We start from the raw sequence: 18,855 nt of genomic DNA, 5'->3' as shown, positions 1-18,855 counted from the left end.
CAGCAGCAGCAGCAGCAGCAGCAGCAGCAGCAACAGCCGCAGCAGCCCCGCTTCCCGAGGGCTCCAAGAACAGCAGGTCCATCGACACTGCAGCGAACTGCGAGCGCAGCAGCCACAGCTGCAGCTGCTTCATCTCGTGGATTTGATTCGGGCCTAAAGGGCAGCAGCAGCAGCAGCAGCAGCAGCAGCAGCAGCAGCAAGACAACATGGCCGACTCCTCCGAGGCCTGCCACTGGGGCAGCAGAGACGGCTGCAGCTGCTTGCTCTCGCAGCAGAAGCGCGACAGCAGCCACAGCAGCTGGCAGGGGCTACAGCAGCAGCAGCAGCAGATACAGTCTCGGGCAGCAGCAGCAGCAGCAGCAGCTGTTGCAGCGCGGAGCTGGCACTGGGCCCAGCAGCAACAGCAGCAGAAGGCCCCCCCTGTCCCACAGCAGCAGCAACAGCAGCTTCGTCAGCGGCTCCGATACAGACGACGACAGCCACAACACGGCAGCAACAGCAGCAGCAGCAGCAGCAGCAGCAGCAGCAAGAACAGCACCTGCTGCTGAGGTAGAGACAGACGCAGCAACAGAAGAAGCTTGGAGCGATGCTCCTACTGAGCAAAGTGACCTGGAGCCAGATGCTGCAGCGCAGCAGCAGCGGCAGCAAAACTTGCTGCAGCAGCGGCGGCAGCAGCAGCTGCCTCCCTTGCAGCCAACCCAGCTAGCCCAGGCCCAGGCGATGCTCCGACGCCTTCAGCACCAGTGACAGCTAGCTAGCTAGCTAGCTGGCAGCTAGCTAGCTGGCTACCTTGTTACGTAGCCACTCAGCTAGATAAATAGCTAGCTAGCTAGCTAGCTGGCTAGCTAGCTAGCTAGCTAGCTAGCTAGTTACCTACGCCGACACCTGAAGGCAGGCCGGCGGCTCCCTCTTGTTGAACACGCGGCGAGGCTGCCGCCAATTAAACTCGCCCTCAGCTAGCTAGCTAGCTAGCTAGCTAGCCAGCTAGTTAGCTAGCCAACTAGCTAGCTAGCCTGGCGGCTGTCTAGTAACTTCGCTAGCTAGCTAGCTAGCCACTTTGCTTCCTCGATGGCTGCCTAGCCAGCAGCAGTCTTTGGCAATTCACTTCAGCGCAGCAGCAGAGCTAGCCAGCTAGCTGTTCCCTGTTAGCTCTCGCTACTGAGTAGTAGCTGTGGCTAGCTAGCTAGCCAAGGCCAGCTGCGCCAGCGCTGCGGAGCAGCAGCTGAAGCAGCTGCAGCAGAAATAACAGCAGCTGCTGCTGCTGCAACAGCAGCAGCTAGTCGCCAGTTATCCGCAGCACTCTTCCGCTGGGGCCCATGGGCAAATTGGTTTGCTGGCCCCGGTGAGACGGTCGGCCAGCTAGCTGGCTAGCTAGCTAGCTAGCTAGCTGGCAGTTTCAACCCTTGGCTAGCTAGCTCGTTAACTAGCTAGCATGCGTGCCAGTCAGCTAGACCCTTCGCTAGCTAGCTAGCCAGCTTCCTTGTTGGCTAGTCAGGTCGACCTCTGGCTAGCTAGCTAGCTAGCTAGCTAGCTAGCTAGCTAGCTAGCTAGCCATTTCGCTGCAGTGCCCGAGCCAAGTAAAGGGTCTATTGCGCCAGTTGGCCAGCTCGGCAGAGCCCCTGCTAGCGAGCCAGCTAGCTAGCTAGCTAGCCAGCTAGCTAGCTAGCTAGCCAGCTAGCTAGCTAGCTTTCCAGCTAGCTATCCAGCTAGCTAGCTAGCTAGCTAGCTAGCTGCAAGGCAGCGTGAACTCACTCGTCAAATGCCTCAGTGTACGTCTCGTCCCAGGTGTACTTCAAAAGCGGCGTTTCCTGCAGGTCAGAGCCAGCGACAAAGCAGCAGCAGCAGCAGCAGCAGCAGCAGCAGCAGCAGCAGCAGCAGATAAACAACATATAAGAAGGAGAAAAGGAAAAGCAGCAGAAAGAACTGCTGACACAAGAAAATCGCAGCCACAGGCAGCAGCACTACGAAGCGAAGCAGCGAGGCGAGACAGCAGCAGCAGCAGCAGCGGCAGCCACTCCAAGGCAGCAGCAGCATGGGCAGCAGCAGCGAAATCAGCAACACCAGCACCCTCAGCAGCAGCAGCAGAGGCACCAACAGCAGCAGCAGCAGCACCACCACCACCACCACCACCACCACAGCAGCAGCAGCACAACCACCACCAGCAGCCCAGCAGCAGCAGCAGCAGCAGCAGCAGCACAGCCACCACCAACAGCCCAGCAGCAGCAGCAGCAGCAGCAGCAGCAGCAGCAGCACAACCACCACCAGCAGCCCAGCAGCAGCAGCAGCAGCAGCAGCACCACCACCACCACCACCACCACCACCACCACCACAGCAGCAGCACAACCACCACCAGCAGCCCAGCAGCAGCAGCAGCAGCAGCAGCAGCAGCAGCAGCAGCAGCAGCAGCAGCAGCGGACGAGGCACTGGTGGAGGGGCGTGGGTTTGTCCATGACGCAGGGAATGTAAAGACCCATCACTGGAATGCAAGTCCCGTCGCGGAGCCTCGTGTGCATTTTGCCGAGCTGCGCGTCCATGAGGTGCAGCACGCGGTGCGCCAGGTCGTCCGTTTCTTTGAAACGCACTGGCTGCAGCGACTGCTGCAGCCGCTGCAGCTGCTCTAGCAGCAGCAACGCAGCAGCACGGCGACACAGCAAACGGCAGCCACCACACCAACAGTGCAAAGCTGCGGCAGCAGCAGCTTTAGCAGCAGCAGCAGCAGCAGCGCCTGCAGCAGCAGCCTCGACAACGGCGGCCCTGCGGCCCGCAGCAGCATCAGCAACCGCAGCAACAGCAGCACCGCCAGCAACGCCCGGGGTCTACCAGCAGCAGCAGTAACAGCCGCAGCAGCAGCAACAGCAGCAACAGCAGCAACAGCAGCAGCAGCAGCAAGCATGCTCACAACAACGCGTCCAAGGCAGAAGTTGGTTTCCTCGATGAGCCACTCGTCGTTCTTCTTCAGCAGCTGCTCAGAAGTCACTTTCTGGCCCTGGTAGCTCGCAAAGGGCCTCACGGAGGCCCCAAGGGCCCCCAGGGTCTTTGCAGCTTTCAGGGGGGCCCCCGCGCGGGCAAACCCGGACAAGAACAGCGACATGGCGCTGCTGCTGCTGCTGCTGCTGCTGCTGCTGCTGTAGCCGCTGCTGCTCCGCAGCACTGAAAAGGAATAGGAAGGGTTGCAGAGGCCACTTGGATCCCAATGAATGCGTAATTGCTGTTCTGTCTTCGCATTTCTTTACTAGACTTTATTTGTTCAGAAGGCTAAGGCAGCAGTGTCTGCATGCCTGCGGATAGGGGGCCCTGCGGCGTACCGCTGCAGCCCCTGTTAGCTTCCTACTTGAAATATAATATTATTATTGTTTGTCCTTTTTTAAATAATATTAAATTTATTTATGGATCCGCGTAACTGCGTTGCAGGAGCCGCCGTGGTACAGCAGCTAGCAGTCCTGGCCAGATTCACCTTACCCGAAGTCGCCGTCCTGTGCTGATCGCCCTGTCCGCATTTCTGATGAAACTGACCTAATTAATTACCATTTAATAGAATTTAAGTGAATTACTCTCATCATGTCTTCAAAATTGACTCACAACACGCGCAGTGGGATGGCACGCGCGCCGTTCAACTTCTTGCATTGCCACTGTTCAGTTTCCGCCACACCGCCAGCTCGCTGTGTTGCAAGAAAGACACTCTGCAGAGCCATATCTTTTCTATTAGAGTTAAACTAAGCTAAGGGAGGCCGGGAGGTGGGCCATTCCCGCAGCAGCAGATCGCAATATTCGCCTAAGTCCGAGAGAAAGCAGAACATTTCAGCAGATTTGGGTTTGCTTACTTTGAACCTGCACGCCGTTGCTACTTCGCTTGCTGGACCCTACAGGCTCGCACAGAAGGCCACGGCTGGTCTGCGCGCCCGGCTATATAAGTGACGGCTCATAACAAAGAAAGGCTTTATTAATTAATTATTAATTAGCACGCGAAGCCCTCCCAGCCACTCCTGCTCCCGAAAGCCAGCTTTAAGTCTCCTGTTTATGCAGCTTGCAGTGCTGCTGCCTTGCGCAGTCTAAGTGCACTTTAATCTTCTTTGTGGGCGAAGGTGAAGTGACCCTCAGGGGGCCCCTGTGGGCCCCTGGGGCTGTACCCAGGCCTCCTTCTGAGGGAAAGCTCCTCACTGAAGCCCCTAGAGACTTCACAGAGCAGTCTACTCCCTTTCGTTGTGGGAAAAGGGCTTTGTTTAGGGTTTGACGGGGCCTTCTGCCTTTTCTATTAGTGGTTTTCGCCTTTGTGACTCTGCATGCACTTCACTATATGGACTCCAGCCTAAGCCTTGAGGTCTCAGAAGCAGCTAAAACGGATTTGTTTCATATAAAGTCTACGAGTGAACACAAGCAGCAGCGGCGCCATTAATGCAGTTCTTGAGGAAAGCACCTTTGCCAGTGAAGCTGCGTCGAAGAGCAGGTAGCGTTAAGGGAAATATTTCGAGATGCATGCAGCGTTGTTTGTAAATCGCTGCAGTGTCGCTTTTTTTAGGTAGATGTTGTTGGCCCCTTGTGCACAGGGCTGCGTAGTCAGCCATCCAGCGGGGTGAGCTGAGCAGTTCAAGTTTGTTGTTTCCGGTTCTTGAGCTGCGCCTCCGGCGAGGCCCTCGAGATCCGTTTTATCTTCCATTTCCTCCGTTTCTTCCGAACTTTGGCCAGAAGTTTGGCGAGAAACTGCAAGGCTGGGCTCATGGGAAGCCCCAGGCGCCGCTGGGGGCTCCAGCTCGCCTGCTGCTGCTGGCTCATCCGGCTGCGGCAGCAACTCGGCCTTTATGTAGACTTGAGGCACTCGCAGCTCTTCCAGGCGGTGCCGCATGAAGGCCACCATGTCATTGTAGGCGTCGATGCTTCTGCGCAGTTCTTTTCTTAAGTCGCGCTCGCAGCAGCTGTGGTCTGCAACGGCTTGCTGGATCATCTGGCAAACGGCTTTGGAGGCTTCTGGAGGGAAGTGAGCGCTAGCCTGCGACTCCTGTATCTGCCGGAAGCTCGACTCCAGTTTTGCCAGAGTTTCCGTCGCCTGCAGCCTCAGCAAAGCTCCATAAGCTGCTGAGGCCCCGCTGTTTTCTTCTTGCAGCTGCCGGATGCTTTGCTGCATTTGCCCGATGGTGCGGCCGATGACTTTCTTTTGATGCTCCAGCTCCCGAATTTGCAAACGAACGTTCTTTATGTTTTCTTCCATCTGCAAAACACGAGGCAAGCTGGCCTAATCTACTGAATCTGAACCCCATTTGCACCGATGTCCTACAGAGGGTGATGCTGAGGAACACTTCTGCGCCAGCGAGCTATTTGCATTCCTTGGCAAGTGTTTCACCTCTTTATTTCTCCTTTTAAGGTTGCGTAAAACCAGCCTGTCCTTTTCTGCAAAGCGCAGCTGCGCCTTCAGCCGAGCCCTAGAACGCAAAAGGGAATGTCACAGGTGCCAGAAGCTTCCAAGAAACGCAACTATTTCAAGTTGTGAAGCAAATTTCAGGGGAATACGAAATCTTTTCTCTAGCTAAGAAATGGTGCCATGCTCAAATGGACAGAACAGCCAGAAAGCCAACACGATTTATCAAATGGAAATGCAGAAAATGTGTAGGGGAGGCAGCTGAAGTTCAAATAGCCTGCTCAACGTGTTGATTTTTGTTCGACGGATTTGTCCTGCACTCGTTTCAGCTGAGGCATTCTCACTTTAAGGCCTCCTGTTCTTGAAGAGGCTCCCGAATTTTTGCATTCTGAGCAGCCATATAGTCTATTTCTTTCTTCAGCCTTTTGTTATCTGCAGCTGTTCGTTCGTTCTCAGCACGTAGTTTCTTAACCAGCTGCAGATTATCTCTAGTAATCTCTTCGAAATAACCTGGTCGCAGCAGTTTTGAAAAGCAGTTGCAGTTTTGCTTGAGCCAGTCCACGCAAGCCGTAGAAATTAGGTTCTCTGCAGTCTGTGGCACAACGGCCTACCCTTCAGCTTGCTGATAGCTTCCTGGTTAAATGCCTTCAGTTTATTCATGTGGCAGTTCTTCGACTCCTCCACCTCGTGGATAGAAACGCGCTCCTGGAGCTCCAAAGACTGTTCGAGCTCCTGAATACAGCAAGCGCCGCACTGCGAGGAACACTAAAGATGCAAGGTAAGCCTCGAAATATCCACCAAGTCGAAATCCTTGTTGCCAGCATGCAGGGAATTAAAAAACACCTGTTTCTCAGTTCTTTTAAAACATTCTTAAGACGCTGGATGCGATCTTGAAAGCCTTGTGTTCTGGCCTCTATATGGAACGGTAAATGCTGCATTCAAATACTCACCCCGACATACCTTTAACTCTCTTTCACACTGCAGCTTCAAATCCTCCGTGCTCTTTTCGAATGTTTCCCTTATTTTGCTTAAGTGCTGTGAAGGCCAGAAATAACGCAAGTCGACCTCTTGGTCATCGTCGCTGCAGAAGGTCACTTCAGGTCCACGGCTTTTGCAACTAAAGTGCACAACAGCGCTTGCTACGTGCATATAAGGAGGACTCCATTGTGCTCACTGGCTCCGTTCAGGGCATTCTGCTGGTTCCAACATACTTGATCTAGTGTTTTTTTGAGGGCTTCGACTTCCTGCTTCGTTTCTTCAGTCTCTCTTATAGACATGGCTTTAAATTCTTTGGTTCTCAGTTGCGCTGCGGCCAAAGACTCCTGAAAATACTTGTCAGCTGCGGAGATTAGCTGCTGGGTGGAGTTGAATTGCGCTTGTTCTTCTAAGGTTGCTTGAACTTCTAGGACATGTGCTTGTGTGTCATAAGCGGCAAGTTCCTCCATGTGTGCAGCTTCTTCCATCGCAGCCTCCCCAGTTTCCTTTTCAAGTGTCAGTTGTAGTTTCTGACTACATCTTTGCGTCGCTTCCCGAATTCTCACAAGCATTGCCTACGCGGACCCCCTCACGTTTCAAACAAGCTCTTTGGACAAGACAGAACGACTATTTTGTAGCATGCGGTGCACCGAACAGCCAGCAGATAATGAAATAGTGCCGCTAACTCACTACTTCAAGCTGCAGTTTTATCCTGCCACGCCTCGTCTGCTCAAGCAGCGCCTGCAGGCTCTCTACTTCATTTTCCGCCTTCTCTCGCAGTTCCGCCAGCGTGCGGAGCCGCTCCTGCTCAGGCGATTCTTCATCTAGTGGCAAATCAGGCAAACCAAAAGGCTCGTATCAACTGTAATTTTAATTGCATATTAGAATAGAAGTAAAAGGAAGTGATCTCTGAAGTCTAGCTCTTACGCGACACGGCTACGAACTAGAAAGGATACGAGGCTCAGGAGGAAAGAACCCGCTAGTCTTCTCTCATAGAGAACAGGAACACCTCTAGATCCGTCTATGTGGTGAACCAGTCCGACCTGGGGATGATTTACTCGCTGCTTCTTGAGTTTTTGCTGACATTTTCACACAAAAGTTTTGTTCAATCTGCAGCGTTCTGTGGCCCTCCAGCTGTTGCTGGGCTTAAAATGCTATATGGCGGCAGTCATGAGGCATGTGTGTCTGTCACAAGCATGCTGTACTGACAAGCACGCAATAAACAAATCGTATAGACCAATGGCCTTAAAGCAATCAGCTCTCGGCTGTATGGAGGCATCGGCTAACGTGGAGCCCTCCAACACGAATTCATTGCACAAAATAGCGTAAAATATAGGAACAAGTAATGTAATTATGCTAATTTATCAACCAAAACACTTCAGGCATTCGCCGGGCTGTTCTTAAAGCAAGCCCCAAAAGCTCCACTGTGCTCGTTGGCTGCATGCACCGCCGTTGCAGCTCCTAGCGAAGCAATGTTAGTTTTTCCAACTGGAAATTTCGGCGTACCTTTGCGGATATTGCCGTGTTTTTTAACTTGAAAACTAAATAGCAAAGGTGTTGGTGTCAAGGAGGCGGTCAGGTGCACACCACAGGTGCGAGCATGATCAATGAAGTTTCTGTGTTTGAGTCTGTCTAGGCTCTGTGCTGCGTCACGTCACTGTTCATGTATCTCTGGTTTTAATAGGAGTCTACTGTTTGTGTTCGCTGGGTGTTTCTACACGTGCTTGTCGACCAGCGTGGGCAACTTATCGGCTGCCACTAATGCTTTCCCCGGATGGCGAGCGAGAGCTTCTGAGAACCAGTGCACTCGTTTTATTAAATTAGTTCAGAACTTTCTGTGGCAACGTACCAGTGCAGCTCGTTTGAAACTCCCAAAAACTCCGGGGTCACCGGAGCTGTACACCCTCGTGCAGTGATGTACCAGGCTTAAGTCCTTCCCCCACCAACAAGCTCTCCGAAGAGGCATGCCTGTTTGCAATGTAGTTTTACCGGGATACATAAAGCAAAACATTTGAGCACTCCACTTATTGGAAGCTTAGGTGTGCGTAAGTCTGCTCAGCTGGGTCTTAGTTTGACAAAGTAGAACCTGCGTTGCACCAACTCCTCGTTGCAGCAGTAATGTAACAAAGCTCTTATTTGATCAGCGTTACTTTATTTGTCCGCGATGCTTTACCCTACACTGGCTGCTGAGCCTTGTGATTAGTCCAGCAGTTGTTGGTTCTCTGTCCGACCCACCTGTTTCAGCTTTGTCACACAGCAATGTAATAGAGCACTTGTACAAAGTCAGTTTTGGTACGATGGAAGGCGTTATTGTCCTTCCAAGTCCCTGCCCGACGAGCAGCAGTAGCTAGCTGCAGCTGCTGGATTTGCTGCCATTCAGGGGAGAACAACAATGCGCAGTTCAGGGCAATCTTGCAAATGAAGGAAAAGCATTGAACACCTTGAGTCCATTTACGCGTTGCTTAGTGAAGGACAGACCAAGGAAAGCGGAGAGCATTTCCACGGCATTCTGTCTTCTACACTGTAAAATCTGTATTGTGAACATGTGGCAACTCTGTCTTGCTACACAAGTAAATATGAATGCGCAGCAAATCATCGGCTTAGTCGAGTGAACTACCCAAAGTATGATAAAATTCCTATGAAGTCAGTATATGAAGAGCCACTGGGCTTTTTCTGCAAACGCCAGAATGCTGCCACCGGCAATAAGTGCCCCATACTGCCTCTTTGGTTTCTCTCAGCTCACTTCTGCAGTCGTCTTGTTCATACATGAGAAAATATCCTTTTGAGACACCACTGGTCCTCCAGCTTTACTGGCAGCTGGCCACAACAGCGGATCCGGTAGTGATTTCCAACATTTTAGCGGCCAACGACGCACCTGAAGAGCCTAAAAGTCTATCAAGTACTTTTCCGAGACAAGATCGAGTGTTAGGGCAGTTTTACCCCAAGATACAATGTATGGAGCTGTGCAAATGACTGATGCAAACTTGAAAAGGTTAGTCAGTAGAGCTTCGTTGAATGAGAAGCGCTGCGGTGTCTATTTCAGGATATAAAACATAAATATTGGCTCTTTCAAATTGCGTTCAATTAATTCTCAGGTGTTTCTTGATCGAATTACTTCTGTTTTGCACACAATTCTCTGCCAAAAGCGCAAATGCTCGTCAGGTTAAATAGCAAGGCTGATACTAAGCGGCAGCGCTTTAAGGTACTGTAAGAGCCAGTCTCATTGTGCCTGTGTTGCTAATGGACAGTAGCAAGAAGCACTAAGAGTCGAAGAGGCAAACATTTTGAACGGCCCAGAATTTGCTGCACACCGCGAGTGTGGGGCCTCCACGTGAGGCGGCCATTAAGACAATTGGATCGTACAAAAGGTCCTTTTAATCGGCATTTCAACACCTTATCCACCTTGGGGTTCCTTACTTTTAGCTGAATGCTCATTTCCCTCCGCATAGCAGAGGCTCTTGCATTCAATTAGCAATCAGTCAGCCAAAGAGCAAAGCCACCTGTGGTGTAGGAGGAAATAAAGCGTCCACTAGAGTCAACTTCGTGGACTCCACTGGAACAGATTTGCATGGATTTTTTTAGAAGTTTCACTACACCTCCACTGAGCCGTGTAGTGGGAGTACCCTATGCTGCAGCTGGACAGAAATCTGCCAAAGTGGACTTGTTGGAGTTTTAGTTCAATCCAGAGTCTGTCAGGAAAATACACATTCAATGAAACTCCTTCTGCTAGGTGGAGTTACTCCAAGAGACCCTTTGGACGGCCCCACAGCAGTGCTATTTCCCTCTTGATGCTCAGAGCATCTGTTTCGTCTGCATGCTACTCGTTAAAATAAAACATATCGGATTGTTGTGCATTCAATGAAAAACGGAGGAGGAGTTGTGATATCAGAAGAGAGGGTCACAGGGCTTGAGGCCTCAGGGCTCGAGCGAGCGCCGAAACTCAGAATAAAAGCTCAATCACGGGTTGACTGAGAGTTCTAGCGAGTAAGAAACATTATTTTGATGTTTTTGTGGGGAAAATGTAACACGAGAGCAGCAATTGCCTCGTCCGTCTCATTGTTAAGAATTGGCGCCAGTCTCGGCTTTGCTCTCAGGCTTTACAGCTGAACTCTTGCGTTCCATTGCTCCTTCGAGGGACCACTCCCAGTACACTGCATGTCAGAATCTATTTCAAGTTGTCCCGTGGCCAGTGATGGGGTCGGCTCTGGAGAGAGGGGCCCCCGCTGGCCGGGGGGCCCCCTGCGGGTGATAGAGTTTTTCAGCGGCATAGGGGGCCTCCGCGTGGGTCTGGTAGAGGCTGGCGAGGCTCTGAGACAGAGCGGGATTGGCAGTTTTGCTGCGGAGTTTGTGGCGGCCTACGACATCAGCGCAACAGCAAACGGAGTGTATGCACACAACTTCAGCAGCAAGCCCATTTGCGCTTCCATCGAACACCTCTCGCTGCAGCAAGTGGATGGAAAGGCGCAGCTCTGGCTGCTCTCTCCCCCCTGCCAGCCCTACACACGGGGAGGCAAAAAGCTGGACATGCAGGACGGGCGGGCTACGGGATTTCTGCATTTGCTGCAGCTCCTGGACAGCTGCGCCTCTCCCCCTCAGTTCATATTCTTGGAAAATGTCCGGGGCTTTGAAGGCTCAGACACTTGGCAGTGCATGCAGCGAGTGCTGCTGCGCAAGCACTACAGCGTGCAGCACTTTCTACTCTCCCCCACGCAAATCGGCATCCCAAACACGAGAGTTCGCTACTACTGCCTCGCAGCGAGGCACACAGACCTCCCGAAACAGCAGCAACAGCAGCAGCAGCAGCAGCAGCCGGAGCAGCCCCAGATGGGCCTGAAGCAGCAGCAACAGCCGCAGCAGGCGCCGCCAGAAACCCCTGAAGTCAGCGCGCTGGGGGCTGCTGGGCTGCAGCTAATTCCCCCAGATCTGAATGCTGAGTGGAATCCGAAGATCGCCGCCACCGGCGCAGCTCCCAGGCTGCGCTGTGTTGGCGAATTTTTGGAAAAAAATATTTCTGCAGCAGAGTGGGAGGCGCTGCGGGTTCCTGCGGATCGACTGACTCGCTTTCTTGAATCGGAAGCAGATGCTGCACAGGCAGACAGCGGTGAGGGGGGAAGCGGGGCTGCAGAGGACTCAGCGAATTCAGAATTCAACAAAAAAGAAGAAAGCACTGAGACGGAAATGGAGTTAAATCAAAGGAAAAAGAAGAACACAAACCCTCAGCACAAGTTCAACAACGGCTTCCGCTTGGAGCTCGTGAGCCCAAGCTCGACGGCGTGCGGCACCTTTACTAAGGGCTACGGGCGAAACCTCCACTCCGGAGGGCCTCTGCTGCTTATTTGCGAAGAAGATCAGCCTTCAGGAGGCCCAGAAGCAGCAGCAGAAGGGGCAGCAGCAGCACCATCCAGAGCCGCAGCAGGAAGCAGCAGCACAGTCGAATCTGCAGCAGTCACCACAGGAGGAGCTGCAGCAACAGGAGCTGCAGCAGCAGCAGCAGCAGTGCTCCGTCCGGACACCTTGGAGCGTCATCGATTCCGCCGTTTGCGAGCTGGCGATTCAGTTCGTTTCTTTTCAAGTCGTGAGCTGCTGCGACTTCACGGGTTTCCGGAAACATTTTCTTTCCCCCCTTCGCTGCCCTTTAGAAAGAAGGCAGCCCTGGTGGGGAACTCCGTCAACGTGAAAGTTGTGGCGCTGCTGCTGCAGCACTTGCTGCAGCAGGCGTGCTGCAGCAGCACGTAGGCCGCACTTGCTGCAGCAGGCGCGCTGCAGCAGCACGTAGGCCGCTCTACTTCGCTCAGCAACTAGCCTCTCCGTCGCTCGCTCGAGCGGCGCGGGTGCAGCGCCAGTTGCAGCAAAAGGGAAGAAGGCAGTAGAAGTTTGTTTGGAGCTTGCGCTCAACTCTAGTAAAAAAGAGTAAAAAGGTTCAGGGTTGAAGAGTTAAGGGTGAGAACCCCTACATTGTGAGATCTTGGGCTTGGGCGAGTAGACTTGCGTAAGATGTATTGGCTGATTCAGATAGCTGGCCTCAAATGGCAACACACAAGTCCGGAATAGGCCGCCGCGTGCCCCGAGGCTGCAAAGGACTTTGCAGCCTGCGGGCCCTGGGGGCCCCTCGGGGGCCCCTCGGGGGCCCCTGCAGGGCCCCGGCGGGGCCCCGGGGAGGGCCGGAGCAGCGGCCCGCCTACTGCCTAAAGCACCTCTAACCAGCTCAAACTAACCTGACAACTCTCCACTGAATTTGAAGACGGCGGCTCGGAAGCGCATGCAGCACGCATGCAGCAGAGGTGCAGCATGGGAGCAGCAGCGCTGCAGCGAGTGGCCAGTGCGCAGTACAGATCTACCTGTGTCCCCAGCGTCCGCAGCAGCACTTGCGTGGGCGAGTGCAGCAGGAGGTGCAGCAAGTGCAGCAGCAGGTGCAGCAGGAGGTGCAGCAAGTGCAGCAGCAGCGCAGCAAGTGCAGCAGCAGGTGCAGCAGCAGGTGCAGCAGAGTCGCCAGCAGGCCTTGCGCGTCGCCGGGGCCGCGGGGTCACAGGAACTTGTAGGGAGTCTGGTAAGTCCCCTCAAATGCCTTTCCGTACATCTTTTTTTCGACAAGTTCGAAGTTGAGTCCGTCGAAGTAGGGGTGCTTCATGCACTGCTCGATGTCGTAGCGGTTGTCCGTGTCCGCGTCCGTCATGTGGCGAATCAAATCCTCGGCCAAGTCCCTGTGGGGCACTGGCAGCCCCCCCATCCAGTCGAGCATTTCCCGGAAAGTGACCCCGAGGGCATAGACATCTGTCTTGAAGTCGAAGACTTGGTACTCTCCGTCGAAGGTGAGTTCGGGGGCTATGTAGTGTTCTGTAAAGATAATTTCGACTTCTTCTCCGTACATTATCGCGTGCATGCCGTTGCGCCAAAAACCCTCGAAGTCCGCCAGCAACGCGTGGCCGTCCTGGCTCACGAAGTAGTTGCACCCCTTTATGTCCCGGTGCACCCACCCCTTCCGGTGCATGCCCCACAGCGCGAAGACCATTTCCGCGAAGGCCAGCCGCAGCTTGACCTTCTCGGGCATGCGCCGCGTGTACATGGAGACGTCTGCGCGGGCTCTCGGGGTCACTAAGTACAGAGTGCTGGCGTCTACGTCTCTGAAGGCCCCCAGGGCCGGCAGCGACAGCGGCAGCCCCTTGGCCAGTTTTTCGTGCGCGAACAACTCGAAGGCCACTTCCTTCGCGCTGCACCCCGCTGTCGCCTTCCCCTTTATCACTATGCCTTCTTCCCGCTGCTCCTCAGTCAGCCCCAGGAACGCCGCCAGCCGCGCCCGCGGCTTCGGCACGGACATCAACACCACCGGCTTCTTCTCCAGCCGCTTCAGCAACGGACGCAACTCCGGAAACTCTATTTCGTCCAGCACCGGCAAGTTCCGCACGTAGTCTTCCCACGACGCCGGCACTTGCCCTGCGCAACGCCGCACGCCTAAACCCACAACATTCTGCTACTTCTTTCCCCTTCAAACGCCACAAAACGCGCACATTCCGGTGTACGTACACTCCCTGGACGTACACCGAGTCTACGTACACTCGGGTGTACGTACACCGTACACTCGGGTGTACGCACACTCGGGTGTACGTACACTCGGGTGTACGTACACTCGGGTGTACGTACACCCCGGCGCATGCAACAACCGGCAACACAGACACGACGCAACGGCTGTTCCAAAACCCCACATCAAAACCGATAAACAAAACCACAACTTAGTTTTTGCAAGAAAGAGAAAGCGCAAACACTGGCGGCTGCAGCCAAGCAAAAGCAACGGCGGGCTGAAAGCTGCGCGAGTGGCAGACGGCAAACACTGAATTAGGGTTTAGCAGCGCCAACTGCTTCAACTTAGAACAAAGTGACTTTAATAAATGCTGCTGAGACAAACCTAAGATTCGCATCTTTGCCTTGCGCAAGGCCTGGCGCGGGCTGTGGTACAGTTCGCTGGTCTTCCGCCACAGAGCCACGGCGGACAGCAGCGACCCCAGCCCTCTGCAGCAGCACACGCACACAACTCGCGCTGCAGCAAACTGGCCCGCGCAAGGGAATTGCTGCGGATGCGCAGCAGCAGCAGCAGCAGCAGCAGCAGCAGCAGCAGCAGCAGCAGCAAACTGCAAGTGCTGCTGAGACCCACACGAGGAAGGCGCCCCAGCCCGTGCTGATGGGAGATACAGGCAGGGCCGACTTGGGCAGTCGCGAGTTTCTAGCAGCTCGGGGGCCCCCCCTGTGGCCCTTGAGCCGCCGGAGGTTGGGGCCCGCGGCCAAGGGGCCCCCGGCGGGGGCCCCCGCGGGGGCCCCCGCGGCACTGGGGGCCCCTGCGGGGCCCCCAGAGCCGCTGGACTCTCCGTCTTTGGGGGCTTCTGCTTCTGCTGCAGCGGGGGGGGCCGGCTGGTGTTGAGGGCCCGAGCTGCTGAGAGGCGGCGGAGGCTCTGCGGAGGGCTCGGGGGACTGCAGCGGGAGCCCGGCCGCTGCTTCCCGGGGCGGCGCAGCAGCAGCAGCAGCAGCAGCGCCTGCTGCAGCAGGCGCAGCAGCAGAGCCCGCAGAACCCGCGGCCAAGAGGCTGCAGCAGAGTCCCGCGCAGAGAGCCGCCGCGAGAGTGGCGCGAAGGCTCATCGCGGCGGAGACGGAGAGAGAAAGCAGAGGGCGAAATGCAGGAAAAGTGCGTCAGAAGATGCAGCGGGAAGCTGGACTTCGGGGCATCGAGGCGCAGCGAAAAAACGGAAATCGCCCAGAGAGAAGCGTTGGCACAGAAGGGGAGGGGGAAGAGCTGCTAAGGGATTAGGCCCCCTCCCCATAACGCATCCCTCCCTTTTGCCCTGCCCTTTGCGGAAATAATAAAAGTGCGAACCGAAGTGGAGTGCTGCGGATCCCACCGCCTGTCCAGCTGTATGTACAGCTCAACCGCAGGGGGGGCGAGCGGTCCGTCACTGAGGGAGGTTTGGCCAGCAATGAGGGCATGGGGTGAGCCTTCAGGGCTACTCCGAAAGGCAAAAAAGTAATATAAAGCGATTTAGAAATAGCATCCAATGGGGCTCCGCCAAATTCCTCGCCCTCGGCCCACCTTTCAGAAACGAGTCCCCTTCCCTGCCCCCGCAGCAATGAGGGCTGGCAATGGTTCGCGTTTATACACAAATAACCTGCGCCATCTTCGGCTTTTCCGCCCCAATCAGATAGGTTCAATTTCACCTTGAGCACAAGTAATTACTTTTAAAGCAGCTAACACCCTTAAATTATGTTCCTATTGTACCCTGCTACTCTCTTTTCCGAGTCTACCGATCCTCTACGCAAGCCCCAAAGGCCTTTCTATCCCCCTCTCCCCGCAGCAATCCTACGCAATTTTGCTCCCCTTTCGCTAAAAAGGCTCGAAAGTCATTTTTAGATGAAGGCCAGACTCGCCAGGCGCATTAGCGGGAAGAGAAAAAGATGAACAGCTTTCCCAACCGCCGCGGTCGCTCCGTTCAAAGAGATCTGGACTAGGCTCGACATTAGAACGGAACGTGCAGCTGCGCGCGAGCCAAAGCTCTGCATCTTCTGTTGTGTACTTCAAATAAAATTGTTATATCGAATCAGAGCCGAAGGCTAACTGCAGACGGGCTGCTCTGCCGCGCCGTTCCGCCGCTCGGGTGTACGCGTGTGACTGCGCGTTTTACAAGTAGCCGCTTCGCTCCAGTTCGCTGACTCGCTTTCGGGGTTATTCTTTCCACATAGTGATCCCTTATAATTAAGTATGTATTACAGAAGTATGTAGTGAGAAGCCGCCCTTTGGAACTGCTAGGATCGCTACGTGCACCAGCCATTGCTTGGATTCGCCAATGGCGAGAAGTTGTGTGCCACTCGTGGCGGACTCCTTCAACCGGTTGATCTCCCCAAAAGTTTAAGTTGAAAAGAATTTAAAAAGAACTGGGGCCGCAGAAGGACAAAGTATGGGGGGCCCTCGCTGCGAGCTTGTCTACAGTTGCTATGAAAGGCATATTTAGAAACAGTAGCTGTGAAAAGCATATTTAGAAACTCCATTAGATGCGGCAGTCTGTTGCAGAGGCCTCCGCAGTCAGTGGCCAATCGCCTATCGAGCGCTGAGTCTTGGGCCATGGGGCGACAAGGCTTTCCAAGTGTAAGACGTCATTTCGCCGAATGTTAATTTTCCCTTCAGTTCTTCTTGTAGCCCGTGTTTCCCGTCCTCTTAGCCTTTGAAAATAAGGGGGTATAGATATAGTATTCTAACAGCTTTAATAAGTGAGCATAAACAAACCTACGTAAGATATACAGGATCTCTCAAAAATGAGCTCTATATTCTGATACCGGTATGTATCTTCCATCGCGACATGTGTAACACTGTTACCTCCATCAGCCGCATGCATTTAGGCGGCTCTTTTTTATCTATTTATTCTCTTCAAGCCAAATACAGCCTCCGGACTGCTAGGAAGCTGTTCATTTACAGAAGATCCCGCTTCATGAAGACAAACGCCGCCGCTTCTCTCTCCGTAAAGGGTCGAATGCATTTAAAAGGTCAAAAACATACAAGCCAATTTAAAGCTTCGGAGGTTTATCTAATAGAACTGTTTCTTTGGTGAGAGTCATCAAGATGCTGTTACGAACAGACAGTTGCGGCGGATAGAACGACTAGACTACGCGTATGATCAGCTGTGGCATTTTGCGGGTGGCATAGGGTCCCGCTGACACTGCTACACCAAAACAAAGTCCAGAAAAAAATCTTGGTCGGCGGCCATTCTATTACTTTCTCTGTGTGCCCCAACAATGGGTCCCTTGCTTGCTACTTTATGAATCTCGTTATCGCCGGTCGCCGGCTGAGCCTTGCTTGAAGCCACGAATTTGCCAAGTGATTCTGGGAATCAGTTTGGAGAGTGTAATATTTGCCTGTTGTCAAGGCGCCAGCCAAAAAGCGTTGCGGCCATGTTATTATTGCTACTGGCCGAAGACGCAACTTTGGGGGAAAACAAGAAATGCAATAATCGCCAATCCGCGGATGTTCCTGCGTTCCTCTTGCTTTATTCCCAGAGCTACAATGCGCTCCCATGGCTCATCGACATCACCCGGAGAATGCCTAAGGTATCCACCTCCACGCCGGAAGAGAGTGGCCACGTCATCCGGTGTGTTTCTAGCGGTCTATCCAATGCTTTCATGTCGAGCCAGCGAGGACGCAGCTACATCTCAGAGGACTGTCTCCTCTGCAGTCCGTAGTATTATTTTGTTGTTGTGGCACTCGGCAATTTCTAGACGTTCTTGAATTGGCAGAATCATTTTTCCTTCGATGTGCGTGTTGGAAAGTACACATAGAAGAATTGCGTTACAGTCAGCAATGCTGCCAGCTCTTTGAATGCTGGCAAAGGTTTCTTGGCGTTGAGCAACCATCATGGGCAGGCTATTGCATAAATCAATGTGCACCTGCTCTGCATGATGGGGCCTTCGGTCACTGACCGAAGCACCCCTCGTACCTAGCGGACCGCTATTAGACATTTCGCCTTTGATTATAAATCATAGGGGGAAACGGTGTCAACTGCATCAGGCTCTCATGAGCATGCCGAGCTGCAAGGACGAGGAGGGCTTCAAAGAGACTGTCCTTCGGTTAATGCACCCACCAGATGCGTCACCCCGGTGCCATAGCAGGACGCACTACCACGTCACAATGAATCCCCAAACCGTCCTAACGGACTACATGCCTTTTTAGTTACAGCAGTAAGGCACGAGACTTGCTTGGAATTGACATCAAAGATTCCCTAAACCTGTGCAGCCAACACATAGAGTTGGTCCTAACAGTTGCTGCCTGCTCACCTCAGGCACTGTTTTGAAGGTACGCATCAAGCGCAACCAGCTCAAGAAAAAATGAGAGGAGGAGCCATCAGGCATCCTTTATACAGTTCTTGTCTCCGTCCCCATCCTCATCCTCGTTGTGATCTGCCTTTCACTACCGGAAATCGTCTGTCACACCACCACCCCATCAGTGCAGCGAGCAGCGCCTCTCTCGCTCGGCATTTCAATTTGTGGTCAGCCTCTGCTATGCAGTTTCGACTGGCTCCACGATTTATTCTTTGGACCCGCGGCAAGGCCACAACAATGCACACTGGTGGCAATCCCAGGATGTACTTCCTGCGAACGACCGATCAGGAAGTTGGCAAACTCTGCTGGTGGCAGGGAATGCGGACACACAGTATTCATCCGCACGAGAAAAGTGTGAAGTGCACTCATTCCAGAGGTGGCGCAGCCTCTGTAAATTTGTTCTTCTTCACTTCTACCGTAACCTCAACGAAACGCCACACCTGGCGTTCCTTTTCTGCCTCTCCCAAAGGTGGCACAGCCTCTGTAAATTTGGTCTTCTTCTCTACCGTAACCTCAACGAAACAGAACACCCGGCATTCCCTTTCTGTCGTGCTCGAAGTCCGCGCCCGCACATGCTACTTCCGAGCCTTCTGCCCAGGAAGAGCAGTTCGCTCAAAGGAGTAGTTTCAATGGAAGTAATGCCGCGTTTGGTTAGTGTTTCGCAGCGGACACAGGAATAGTTT

At 53.7% G+C, this 18,855-nt stretch overlaps 5 protein-coding genes across 5 annotated transcripts in view; 2 read left to right on the top strand and 3 right to left on the bottom strand.

Annotated features, from left to right (window-relative positions):
• The window catches only part of ENH_00011740 (gamma-tubulin complex component 2, putative), a gene marked incomplete at both ends in the record, with an annotated part of 7,265 nt that extends 6,518 nt beyond the window's left edge, over positions 1-747 (top strand). Inside the window, one exon of the mRNA XM_013578904.1 lies at positions 1-747. This exon is cut by the window's left edge and continues 692 nt beyond it. Within this exon, the coding sequence (XP_013434358.1) occupies positions 1-747 (747 nt within the window).
• Positions 748-1,748: 1,001 nt separating this feature from the next.
• ENH_00011730 (hypothetical protein, conserved) lies at positions 1,749-3,091 on the bottom strand (the record flags this gene model as incomplete). The annotated part of the gene is made up of 2 exons (XM_013578903.1): positions 1,749-1,808; positions 2,900-3,091. The coding sequence occupies 2 exons, from the start codon at positions 3,089-3,091 to the stop codon at positions 1,749-1,751; spliced, it is 252 nt and encodes an 83-aa protein (XP_013434357.1).
• Positions 3,092-4,450: 1,359 nt separating this feature from the next.
• ENH_00011720 (growth-arrest-specific protein 8, putative) lies at positions 4,451-6,897 on the bottom strand (the record flags this gene model as incomplete). The annotated part of the gene is made up of 6 exons (XM_013578902.1): positions 4,451-5,203; positions 5,336-5,414; positions 5,695-5,860; positions 5,962-6,082; positions 6,311-6,385; positions 6,562-6,897. The coding sequence occupies 6 exons, from the start codon at positions 6,895-6,897 to the stop codon at positions 4,451-4,453; spliced, it is 1,530 nt and encodes a 509-aa protein (XP_013434356.1).
• A 3,583-nt stretch (positions 6,898-10,480) lies between these two features.
• ENH_00011710 (DNA methyltransferase 2, putative) lies at positions 10,481-12,061 on the top strand (the record flags this gene model as incomplete). The annotated part of the gene is made up of 1 exon (XM_013578901.1): positions 10,481-12,061. One exon carries the CDS (start codon positions 10,481-10,483, stop codon positions 12,059-12,061), a length of 1,581 nt encoding a protein of 526 aa, XP_013434355.1.
• Positions 12,062-12,848: 787 nt separating this feature from the next.
• Positions 12,849-14,950, bottom strand: ENH_00011700 (Rhoptry kinase family protein ROP35, putative; the record flags this gene model as incomplete). The annotated part of the gene is made up of 3 exons (XM_013578900.1): positions 12,849-13,756; positions 14,226-14,329; positions 14,472-14,950. 3 exons carry the CDS (start codon positions 14,948-14,950, stop codon positions 12,849-12,851), a joined length of 1,491 nt encoding a protein of 496 aa, XP_013434354.1.
• Positions 14,951-18,855: the final 3,905 nt, after the last annotated feature.

This window comes from Eimeria necatrix, genomic scaffold (assembly GCF_000499385.1).
Source record: "Eimeria necatrix Houghton genomic scaffold, Enh_scaff135, whole genome shotgun sequence".
In the NCBI taxonomy this organism is placed as follows: domain Eukaryota; phylum Apicomplexa; class Conoidasida; order Eucoccidiorida; family Eimeriidae; genus Eimeria; species Eimeria necatrix.
The sequence above is the reverse complement of the archived record's forward strand: the minus strand, read 5'-3'. Positions and strand labels throughout refer to the sequence as shown.